At 36.9% G+C, this 13,184-nt stretch overlaps 1 protein-coding gene across 1 annotated transcript; it reads right to left on the bottom strand.

Annotated features, from left to right (window-relative positions):
• Nucleotides 1–7,804: 7,804 nt before the first annotated feature.
• Nucleotides 7,805–9,897, bottom strand: LOC143543969 (putative inorganic phosphate transporter 1-9). The gene is made up of 2 exons (XM_077036163.1): nucleotides 9,070–9,897; nucleotides 7,805–8,645 (listed from the first exon to the last, which is right to left on the bottom strand). The coding sequence occupies exons 1-2, from the start codon at nucleotides 9,813–9,815 to the stop codon at nucleotides 7,805–7,807; spliced, it is 1,587 nt and encodes a 528-aa protein (XP_076892278.1). The 5' UTR covers nucleotides 9,816–9,897.
• Between the last annotated feature and the right edge of the window lie 3,287 nt (nucleotides 9,898–13,184).

Raw genomic sequence — 13,184 nt, 5'->3', positions numbered from 1 at the left:
TCATTTCCTTCCCTTCAAAAACTCATTTTATGGTTCATATTCCTCATCTTATTTATATTTTAATAAGCTTACAGAGTCATATCAAAACAGAAAGTATTTTCAAATTTTTTTATACTAGATATCGAGCCAGGGGTCTCGCTGGAAGCAGCCTCTCTATTCTTATGGAGTAGAGGTAAGGCTGTCTACATCTTACCATCCTCAGACCCTACCATAGCTTTGCTATTGGTGGGATATACTTGTTAGGATTAAACGCACACACGAAACTGAACACACACGCGAAAGCAATAACGAACACGAGGATTTAACGTGGTTCGGTATAAACTGACCTACATCCACGGGTGGCAACAAAGTATTTCTTTATTGAGTGACAAGGGATTACAAGTACATATCGTTGTTTAAATAGAGACTACTCTAGGGTTTGTAAATTATTGAACAAGAAATCTAAACCGGGCCGGGCTTCGGTCTGGCCACCCTACACCCGTCTGCCCTTTGGACTTCAAATTATAAATCGGGCCTAAACAAAAGGCCTACGAAACCCAACAATCTCCCACTCGGAGGCCTTGAGCACTCTTGTCTACACTCCTGATCGTACTTCTTCAATCTAACCATTTAACTTCCTCTAGTTGCCACCGCCTTCTCATCAATGAACTTGAAGGCCCGTTGAAGCTCCCGGGAGCTCCAACACGTCAGTCATGGCTAAAACTGCCCCTGACTCGTTCTCTGTCCCTACCGGCTCCAACTGTAACGAACTACCGGATCCTGAGATAACCTGAGAACAAACACTCTCCAAATTCAGCAAGTAATTCACTGGAGAGACTTTTACAGCTAGAATACTGGTTTTCTTAATCCACTGCCGACCTGGAACTATAACTGAAAGACGACCTGTGCTCCCACTGTCACGATGTCCCCCACTGATTTAACCTTCCTAGCTCGTTCATCCTGAATCTTCACTTTGGCTCTGGGTTTGTTACTTGCAAAACGAACCTTCTTCTGCCCACGAGATTCTGTGAACCGGATTTTGTCTTTCACCAAAACTGGATCCACTCCTTTCTGTGACAGATCAACCATATACAATGAACCTTTTTTCTTTCCACGAGCAACCACGAGATTCCCTTTGATTACCTTCCACTGCCCATTCCCGAACTTAACATCATGCCCCTGGTCATCCAACTGCCCAACTGAAATCAAACGTTTCTTCAAACTTGGAATTACCTTCACGTCTTTCAAAGTCCAAGAAGTACCAGCTGAAGTTATCAAATCAACGTCTCCCATACCCGTAACCTCTAAAATATCATCATTCGCTAGTCGAACCTTCCCAGAATCCCCAAACTTAAGATTCTACAACCCTTCACTACAGTGAGTGGCATGAAACGATGCACCAGAATCCATCACCCAAGCATCAACGTACTCTCAACACTGCAAACCAAAGCCTCATCACTACTGACTCTGTCATTTGTGTCGTCTTCTATAATGTTCACCTCTTTCTTACCATTCGGACATTGATTTCTGAAGTGTCCCTTCTCTTTACAATTCCAGCATTCAATATCTTTACGAGTCTTACACTGACTCCTCTTCCTGCTCCCACTGCCTCGCTGTTTTCCCCTACCTCTACCTTCTGTGACTAACATATTTCCTGATGATTCACCTGAACTTCTGCGTCTTGAATCTTCTCCCAGAATCAGGTCTCGAATCCCATCAAATGTAATTTTTGTAGACGAACTACAAAACGCAGTCACCGTTTGCGACCAACTTTCGGGTAAAGAGGATAATAACAATAGGCCTTGAACTTCATCATCAAACTTAATGCCAACTGACACTAAGCGGGACATGATCGAATTAAGATTATTGATATGCGTTGTAACTGACCCACCCTCTTTCATTCTTGTTGTCACTAGCTCTCGGATAAGATAGACCTTATTCGCTGCCGAATGCTTCTCATACATGTTAGATAGTGCCTCCATCATACCATGGGCTATGGTTTCATTCATGATGTTAAACGCGACATCTTCCGACAACGAAAAAGTAATGCAAGCCCTAGCCTTCTTGTCTAACTTCTTCCAATCTGCTTCTGACATCTTTTCTGCTTTTTTATCCTCAAGCACTACATCCAAGTCTTTCTGACAAAGTATCGCTTCAATCTGCATCTTCCACCAACCAAACTTCTGTCCGTCAAACTTCTGTATCGAAACCTTTCCATCTTCTGCCATGAAAATGACTAAACGAAAAAAAACTAGATAAAAACAGAGACAGACACAGCAATGGCACGGGCCTGAACTTAACGGCTGTTCTACTGAAATCTGTTAAAAAAATCAACCTATTCAACGCAGTGGAATAACGAACCGAAAATCAGAAACTGAAAATTTTAAACTGAAACGATAAAACTTGACAATCGCAGTTGGCACTGGTTCTCCATTTCTTTAAACGACTTCTTCTAACTTAACAACTGTTATTCAATAAAATGGGATCTTGATTCAACGCCCGTACTTTGCAAGATAGGATTTCGACTTAAATTAACTTCTTGGTAAAGCTACCAAAAAATATTAATATAACCCAAAGTAATTCAATCACACCCTATCCTTTTTCTTTTTACGGCTCAATACCATAAAAAATTTGGTCCAAAACTTCTTCCAAGTTCACGGCCCAAATAAAAAAAGGGAGATCAAAAAATAGGCCCAACAGTATAACTTGTAACTAAGCAAAAACCCAAATCTCATGCTCCTGCCTATCTGCCAAACTTATGACCTTCTTTGTAAGACCCCGAATCCCAGGAATCCTACAGTTGGTAATCATATCCAAGATTCATACCAATTTAAAACCATGTAAAATTCGTTTTATTTAAAACCGATTCAGAGTAAATAACAGCGGAATAATAAGTATCAAGATTCCCAAAAACTTAACAAAATTTTAACCCACAGCAATTCATTTTATTTGAAAACCAGATCAGAGTATAAAATCAGCAGAAAATCATAAGTACTAAAACAAGTTCCCCAAACCCGGGGACTATGCCCAAAACCAAAATTAAATAAAACTAGTAATAATTGAAAAGAAACAGTGTTCATTATTTAAATCCCTGACTAGATATGCCTTCAACCGTCCAAGTAGTCTCGAGCACGTCCAAGCGGTGAGCGTCCTCTTCTTAACCTGAAACTCACACTAACATACACACAAAGTCAGCTTAAGCTGAGTGAGTTCAAGTTTTAATAATTGACATCTTTATAAATCATCCCAAGAATTTAAATATAAAACGGGATATGAACGGTTAGGCCAAAATAAACGATAAGTCGTCATACTTATATATCTATAGAATCATATCCCTATACATGACATCCAACTAATAACATCAGGGTCGAGCACACGTACAATCCAAACACGTAACATTCCATCCAAGTAATAACATCAGGGTCGAGCACACGTACAACCCAAACATGTAACATTCCATCAACGTATGCAAACACAAAGTAGGCATACGCAAACATCCTTAGTCGATAACGACTAATAAACATCGCCAATTATTGGCCATAAAATAACACATATATAAACATACATCCAGACATACATAAATATCATCCCAAGGCATACTCTATACAAGAAAGCCCATGCAAAAAGTTTAAACGGTTCATCAAGCAAAATCAGTTAGGTGTGTATGCTAGCCCAAAACTTGAAAAGAGTGAAAAGAGGCATCATGAACTCACCTGACACAAGGCACGAAATCACCACGAGCTAGAGAACTCCTAAGTATCCCCACAACTCAAACGCCTGTTGGTTTACAAACAATCATTACTAACAATACCGAAAAGACTCGTTTATCCTACGAGACGTTCTAACATGGTTCGAGTTGCCTAAAGTCTCGACCTCATCAAGTTCAACTATAACAGCCCCCGGGGCCTTATATTCATCAAAACCACCCCTTAGGTAATCCCGAGAACAAAGAATTCCCCAAATTACCCCCGGAAGTGCTAGGTGAGATGAATACGCGCGTTTAAGAGTTGTTTAGGCACTTAACATCCAACTCAGCCCCTTGTGGGCCAAATTTGATAAAATCACAGCCTACTCGCCCACACGACACTACACGAGTTGGATGGGTCGGTAGCTCGCAAGCACAACGCACCAAGTATTCAATAAACGCGAATTTGCGTTGTACCGACCCGATTGAGTAACCGACAACCAATTCAGCCCCATTACCTTTAAAAATCAGTTTCTTACAGCCCACAACTCATACCAAGGCTACAACATTCGAACTAGTTGTTAGTTCCCTCAAACAACGCGCTAGACATCACAATTCACAAACTAGTCAGCCGAATACTAGTTTTCAAGCTACAACTAGGTGACCAATCAAACGAACACCAATGCACATGATTTTAAAGTATGTTATATGGAACATACCTAGGAAGATTGTGGTGCGAAAACCTTAGCCGAAACAGCCCCGAAACTACCCAATTGGACAGCCACCCGGTAAGCCTAAAACAAGCGAGTAGAGTTTCTCACGACTTGCTTTTCATTACTTGCTTCTCGTGATTTGCTTCCCACTACTTGCTTCTCACGATTTGCTTATCACTATTTGTTTCTCACGATTTTGCTTCATTCGATTTGCTTCTCACGACCATGGCTTCTCATAACTTCATTTTGCTTCTCACGAACTTTGCTTCACACGATCCTTGCTTCACACGAGTTTCTTCTACATTTTGATCAATGTTGTAAAATTAGGTCTCCAAGGCCGAGTACTCCCTGACTACTCGCTACAAGGTATGACGCCGAGTAGAGTTTCTTCAACTCCGCCTAGTTACTGAGAATCGATCAAATGTGATCAACGCCAGCCAGAATCACATATAGTCGGTTAACTTAGGACGATTTTGACCTAAAAACGAAAACATAATTCATAGTTAAATAATATTATAAAAAAATATCAGTTTTTTTAGTTAATGATTAATAGGTTTTAAAATAATTAAGTATTTAAAAATATATGTTCTATTATTTATATCGATATTCACTTATTTTGTTATAAAATATTAGCATACTTATGATATTTGACATATATATAATATCCAAAAATTAATTTTCTTTATGTTCACCATTTCCGAGTACTCTCCGAGTACACCCAACTCCCCAGTCGGCCGCCTAGGGTCCGCCTAGCGACTTTTGCAACCTTGATTTTGATCATATCTCATGATCAACTTTTGTCTTCTCTATATCAACATTAAGAGGGTAGGCTATTCATCTTCACTTTCAACTAAGAGAGCCTTACCATTTTTGTGTTTTCTATTTGGACATTTGTAGGCATAATGTCCAACCTTACCACATTTGTATGACACAATGCGAGACTTATCTTTTGTGCCCGCTGTGGGGTGCTCACTATTATTTTCTTGTGGTTTATTGTCAGATATTTTTGATTAAGGAGGTCTTCTCTCTATCTTGGTAATATTTCATGCCTCGCCCTCATGACGAGTGGAATTTACCTCATCCACGATTTCCAAGTTGTTGGCCACGACCATGTTCATTATCGTGTCGAGTGAACAAGAGTTATCTTGATAATCAGGTACAATTCCTCTTTTAGACTTAATCCTTTCTCCAAAAGGTTTAAGTCTCCTGATGACATCATCTATGGGTACACTGTCTAGATCCGTAAATTCCTCTATTGAAGCAATTATTTGCAAAACTCTATCCAGCATAGTGGTTAAGAATTTTTTTACTAACGTGGGTTGTTCGAATTTTGCACCACAGCTAGTTGCTTTACTTGTTAACAATATTTGTTAGCCTCGTTGTGAAAGAATCAATAGTCTCATCGTCTTTCATTTGTAACTTATCTAACTCAGACTTGATGCTTTGCAACCGAGCCTGTTGCATTTGTGTTGCACCAAGATGTCTTGTTTTAAGTGCATCCCACACTTCTCTTGCAGTTTTACATTCTGCCACTTGTAGAAGTAGATCTTCTGATAGAGTTTGAAACAAAAATGCAATTGCACACTTGTATTTCTTGATGACCGCATTTGTTTCAATAGTGGGCTCTATTGCTTCCCAAAGACCCTTTGCATCTAATATGATCTTCATTCGAATCGCCCATATTGTATAATTTGTGGACTTTAACATAGGGCATTGGTAAGGATTTCAAGAGAATTCTTATCCTTTGGTGTTTCTAACATGATCATCAGTCAAGAATAATAATTATACACAAAGTACAATTTAAGGTTCCAATATCCTCTTAAACTTATAAGAATCAAAAGAAAAGTTTGCAAAAAACTTGGTTCTCTTTAAACAAAGATTACATCTTTGTATGATAAACTAAATAAACCTTAAACCAAATATAATAATGGATACCCACAATCCAATATTTGGCTTAGTTTATCAAAATTTGGTTTCTTAAATAAATATAAAGAACAAATTCCTTATAAATGAATTTTTTAAGCAAAACAATTATCTAACAAGTCCTAATGATATGATGCTTTAACATAAAGGATTATTAGGTTACTTGGCTAGGGTTAAAATGGTCCAGAACAAAATTTAATAAATCACAACAAATGTGTTTCTGGGTATCTTTTGTTCGACCGGGTGTAGCAACACAAAAAGGTGTGCCCCTTTTACAATCAAAACACAACAAACAACAAACGTTTGCTATTAACCAAATCACAATTTGATTCTTTTGTTTATTATTATAAAGACAAAACCAATTAGAGTGGCTTTAATTCATCAAAAGAACAAATCCAATGGCCTTTCTTCCTTGTTTGACCGTGAAACATAACAGGTCCAACCAACACCACAAACTTGAATTTCAATTGTTTCAAGCAATACGTTCACCAACGTTGATGGTTTATCAAACTAGAAGATATGTTTTCTTTTTCTTTTCCAATTACTACAAACAGAAACACAATTCTGTTTCAGTGAAATTGACCAATTCGAATAGGCCGGTATGATCATTTTTGGTAAATCCAAAATTGTAGCCGATGATTACATGAATCCAATTTCGAATTCTGTTGAATCACTCAACCAAATCCGCAAAGACCTAATTGCCTACTGAATCCAATTCCAATGATGATTCTATGATCAGACTATTGCAAATCTTCAAATCAGCGGGCAATTAAACGTGGCTCTGATGCCAATTCGTTGCCTAGAAATATAAGAAATTAAGATGAAGATTATGAATAATAATCGCAAAAGGTATAAATTTAATTAATCTTGGAAGATATATATAGACCACAAATTGTTCATGTCTTAATGCTAATTACAATTTCAACCCTTCTACAATACATAAATATTAAAACTAACTAAAACATAGTTTGACACTTTACATAACTAACCCTAAACTTTACATAGAAGGGATTAATTCTAAAAGAATATACGCACGACCCTGTGTTCAAAAGAGTTACATAACGAGTTAATGGTGGATTTGGTCCAACATTCTTATACGATTCATACGATTCGAAAAGAAGGTGAAAGTGAAACCGAAGATGAAGATAAAAATAAAGGCGAAGATGAGTCTTTAGTTGAAAATGAACATAAAGATGAAGGTGAAGACGAATAGTATTTCATTCTCTTATAAATATATTTTCAATCATTAGTTTCAATGAGAACATTATAATATATAACTAACACACCAATCTCTTTAAATCGAAATAACGAATCAAATATGATATACGCACGTAATTTATTTTCCTAAACTTTCATCTAACCATCTATCACTAGTCATCACCTCTACTGCCTATAAAGTTTTTATGGTTGTAATCTAAACAATAAGAATATCTACATATTATACATAAAGAGACGCCATTTCACCCGTGTTAGTTTCATTTCTTTTAGCCCAAGCCCTATGAGGTCAAAATCTCACAAACCAAACACCGGTGAACTCATCAGCATTCTCATTCTCCTCCAATGATCTCCCCATTGTCTCTCTTGTAAAAAAATACGTCACAAAAAACCCTAAAACACAAACCACGCCCATGAACGTTAACGTATGCGACGCCGAATGACGATCACGAGAAGCCCACAGAAACCCAACTGACCCGATTATCGCCCCTACTTTTCCAACCGCACCCGAAATCCCATGGCAAGTTGCACGAAACCTAGCCGGGAACAACTCTGCTGGAACTATGAACGTGGTCGTGTTTGGCCCAAAATTTGAGAAAAAGAAAGTGAGCCCATAGAGAATAATGAAACCGAAATTTTGCTTGGATTCCCAATCGCCCTTGTTAACCTTTGCCATTGTGAACAAGCTTACCGCCATGAAGAAGAACCCGGCTGCCTGAATCTTGACTCGCCCAACGTAATCAATCAAGTAAACTGTCACAACATATCCAGGGATCGTTGAACAGATAGCAATGAGTGCTTGGAATTTTGCGATCTGCAATGCATCTTTGTAAAGATTAATGTTTTCTTTCCGTTTCATATGGCCGCTAAATGCATGGTATTGGAATATGTTGAGACTGTAGAAGACAATATCGATGAGGAACCAGTTGACAGATGCGGCGATGAGATCTCGACCATGTCGTCGAAGAAATTCCCTAGAGAAGAAAGGGTAGGTGTTCGACAAAGCAGCGCGAGTGTTTGGAGTCTCCATCATCTCGACATCTTCCTGGATTGAACTAAGTGGCACATTCATCACTCTCCCTATATCTTTTGCTGCTTGTAATGTGTTTTTCTCGACCAAAGCCGTGAATCTGTAATTTTTAAGGTGTTAAGTCTTTCTTGATTACAAGATGTAGAACTAGGTAATTCCTTTTTATATATCAGTAAAATAAATTATTTTGTAGCGATTGTGTTTTTTTAACAATTACAGTAAAATAAAGACACAAGAAAATAAAAATAAAAATTGTGTATTTAGATTACTAAAATGAATTTAAGTAACAACTTATTAAAGCAATCTAAACTATTTGTTAAATGAACTGTTAATAAATGATGATCTTGACCTCCAAATAATTCATTGTCCACCCTAATAAAAATCTTGAATGTGCGTTTGTTGTTTCATGATACACTTGTACCACAAAAAAATTATCTAGTTTTATGAATCTTTCCAAAAACCATCTAGAAATACTATTGGTTAAAGTTCCTAGATAGAAAGAATTAAGGATCAGTTGTTCATACCGTGCGGTTTCAGGCATCTTCATCCGCCAATAGTAAGTCATAGATGCTGGAATTGCACCAAACATGAGAATGAGCCGCCATGCCAAGTCCGCCTCAGGTGGGACCGGAGCATTGGTTACTGGTGGTGCGAGGTCGGACGGCCTCTTTAGCCTGTACTCGTTGGCACTAGCTTTAAAAATGGAGCACACTATCATGGAAACAAGCGAACTCAAAAGTATCCCAAACCCTTGCATGGAGAACACACCCGCAATAAACGCTCCACGAGTCCGCTTGTTAGCGAACTCCGCCATAATAGTAGCCGATAACGGGTAATCCCCTCCTATTCCAATCCCGAGCAAGAACCGAAAGAACCCAAGGCTAACAAACACCATTGATGTCAATTTAGATAGTGAAAATCCGCATCCAATAGACCCCACCACCATCATCACCAGAGAAATTCCGTACACACGGCGTCGTCCGACACAATCACCAAGCCGGCCGAAGACCAGTTGACCAATCACGGCCCCCATTAACGCGACGCATATCATCGTCGAGTTAATGACTGTTGGAACCTCAAACCATTTCTTCTGGTCCACGTCTCTATGTATCTCAGGATAATATATCCTTCCTATCATCCTCATGATAAGAGGGATACAAAACAAATCGTAACTATCTGTAAACAAACCCATACCTGCGATTATGATCGCTTTAAAATGGTAATATTGTGTCTTGGCGACATCAAGAGCTGATAAAACTTTGAGCGCCATTTTTCAGATTAGTTTATGGATTGGTTCAAACAGAAGACTTTATAAGAAATATAAATAACAAAATATAAATGATTGGAAACTGCCTGGGAGTTTCCAAGTTACAAATTTTTAGCATATGCTTCCGAAGACTTTTGAGATAAACAATATCTAAGTGAATAGGTTTCATGTTTGTTTGTGTGATTCATATTGTGGTGCCCATTTGGTTGTATTAACATGACAAGTGAATTTAATGTTTTGACATCATATATAATAATAACGGGTTGGTTACTGCCATTTTTAATTTGATTTTACTCTCTATTATCATTAATATTATTTCATTTTAACTTTATTTTTAAAACAGTGATTGAAACTACCCCCGACATCTGAGTGAGTCTTTTTAAGATGGGATGTCAATTGTTAATATTGATTTTGACATCTCAAGCTTGACCACACAAGAACACAGGGGCGGATCTACCTTGATGGTTGGTGGTGCACGGGAACTCCCGAGTTTTGAAATAGTAGTGTAATGCTATATATAAATTCTGGAGTGCACCACCTTATAAAATTAAAATGCACCCTCTAAACAAATTAGAAAAATAATGGAGCGGCTAAGATGTTGGTTGTTAACATTATAGTCTCGTGTTTGATTCTTGTTGACATTGGAGTGGCTAATGCCTTTATTTTTTAACTTATATCTCATTTCATGATTAAATATATTTGTTTTTAACTTTTTATAAATAGTTTTTTATCTAGTAAGTTAATATTAATACTTTATGAAGTATTAATATTTGTAACTTGGATGCAAAGCGTGTAATACTAACACTCCTTTAATTAGCAAATCACTCACGATGCAAAGCGTGTAAAAGTGGGGGGGGGGTGAATAGTTTTTCTTTACTGAATCTAATTTTAATGAGCTAATGACTTTGTTATACTCTTTTCAAAACTTATAAAGAAATAAACACAAATAAGTAAAGAGTTTAGGGTTAGAGATAACACAACCAGATTTCTAGAGGTTTAAGTGAATGTTAACTAATTCACTCTACCTCTACCTCTACGTCCTCTCCACGATCCAGGATCGAGAGTTTTCTTCACTAGTCGTCTCCCTAAAATGGTAAGGATCACCAATAGAATCGTGTCACTCTTCAAAGGAAGTGATCACCTTCTTCACCAAGTACTTAGTTTTACAATTTATTCTAATCTCACTATATGAAGATAGTTAGTCTTCTCCTAACACTAATTAACTGTACATCAAAATAGAGTTACCAACCCAATACAAAGCAATACTATGTGAAGGTAGTATGTTCCCATCTCAAATCATCAACTAATGATGAATCCTTATTTGTCAAAACATTAGAACAACCTCTTGTGTTGACCCCTCAAATTAAAAGTAAGATGGTTGGAAATTGGCTTTGAAAAGCCCTTCTTTTTGCTATACACTTTGATCTCTTCATTATATAATTGAAGTTTGATTAGACTTGATTAATGGAAGAGATTAGCCTTGAATTGTATAAGTAAATATTGTAGAGCAAAAAGATGAAGACTTAGTTTGGATAAGTCTTCTATTTATAGCCAAGTATGTGAGGGACAAGGATAAGGGACTAGTGGCCAACGATCGCTTTGGACTTACTAATACGAACGTTGTCTGTGGTCATTGTCTTCAATTTTTGGATTCTAAGGTTAACCAACACATGTGGGAACATGTCCTTATCACTTCCCACTTCTTTGTACAACACAACCCAAGTATTTCACCAATTTGGTTAAACATAGTTTTTAAATTTTAACCCTTACCTTCTTTGAGTTTGACTTGCCCATTTGGTGAGTTTAGTTGTTCGATGCATGGATAGAATAGAAAACTTACCAAGAGTGAAAAAAGTCTTTTAAATATTTGAAATTCAAATATTTTTATATTTAAACAAATGTTTTTAAATATATAATTTTATAAACTTTTCCTAAGTTTATAAATACTAACAACCTATCATAATTAAGTTGTTAATTGATCTTCAAAGGATTAATCCTATAATTTCTTCATCTTCGTATAAAAATCTTGATTTAACTTTTAGTAAACATAAACTTGATAATCTTGATCTTAGATGTGTGTAGTGTTGATTAAAGTCTCATGTTGCTTAATTATGACTAATGATTATCAGTTATGTGTTAAGGGATATGTGTGTGGCATATAGTTATCAATGATGAACTAAAACTATTTTATGTCACATTGTGTTAATCAAGTCATTATCAAAACGTTAAAATTGATTAAAGTTAAAACCATGTTTTCCCAAAACAAAGAAACTAAAATCGAATGACAAAAGATAAATACTAGAACACACACACAATTCGTTTAAATTAATAAAACACAAGTGTTTTTTAATCAACGAAAAACAATCCGAATTACTAGGATAAGCATAGTTCATGCTTAAACAAAAATAGACCGTCAACAAGGAGGTGATTACGAAAACAATTAGGCAATTATAGTTACGAAGAAAATAAATATTTCCAATAGAAAATTCTTCATTAGACTGTGTGTTATGGCTCGCGAAGGTAGCCACGAGCGAGGTGGCGCAAGCGACATCAGTAGCACACACCGCAAGATGGTGGCACGATCCAAGGCGCGAGAGAGGGGGCGCGAGCCCACTTGCAGCTGGAAAAGAAACGTCAGGTATTGGGAATTGTGAAAGAGCCGTTCGGTGTCGTTGGAGGTATTTATTTATTTATTTTTTGTGTGTAGGAGCAATAGGCGATGAGGAAGATGAAGAGGAAGTGGGTTGTTTGAACTTGGGTTATACAAGGGATTTATTAGTATTTCTTTCTTTCTTTTTTTTTGTTGGTGTTTGGTGGCCTTTTTTGTTTGGAATGCTTAAATAGTTGGGCTTTATTAGTGTTGTTTTTTTTTTCTATTTTATGTTTTTTCATATATTATTTTTAATATAATTTTTATTGTTTGGGTTGCTTTATAAAACTAGTATAAAATTTGGTTTTTTTTTATATAATTTATTCGTTGAAGCCCGTTCACATGAACCGCAACAGGCTTAGGTGGCTTTAACAGTGTTTTCGGCGAATGTCCAGTTAACGCATAGTTAACACTGTATGACACAGTATTATAGAATGAATTCATAAGATAGATGACTTTAACAATAACGCACATTATTAAAAATATAATTAACCAAAGTCCATAGAGGAAACGAGTAAATAACTAAATGAGTACACACTTTTGCGTCCACAGGTAGCGTTGAATTCGTGACAGCCAAAGGTTGCTGTCCTTTTTGTGCCACTCCCGTTCTAGCCGCCTGCCAATCAAAACCCTTCTACGACCTACTGTCTTTCAACTCTTTTGATTCCCTAATTCTTGTGGGCCTCATAGTCCGCATAAATGTAATCCACCACATTATTATT

This window comes from Bidens hawaiensis, unplaced genomic scaffold (genome assembly GCF_021521415.1).
Source record: "Bidens hawaiensis isolate Kalapana, Puna unplaced genomic scaffold, B.hawaiensis_p1.1 tig00013397_1, whole genome shotgun sequence".
Classification (NCBI taxonomy): domain Eukaryota; kingdom Viridiplantae; phylum Streptophyta; class Magnoliopsida; order Asterales; family Asteraceae; genus Bidens; species Bidens hawaiensis.
Note: the sequence above shows the minus strand (reverse complement) of the source record. Positions and strands in the feature narration are given on the sequence as shown.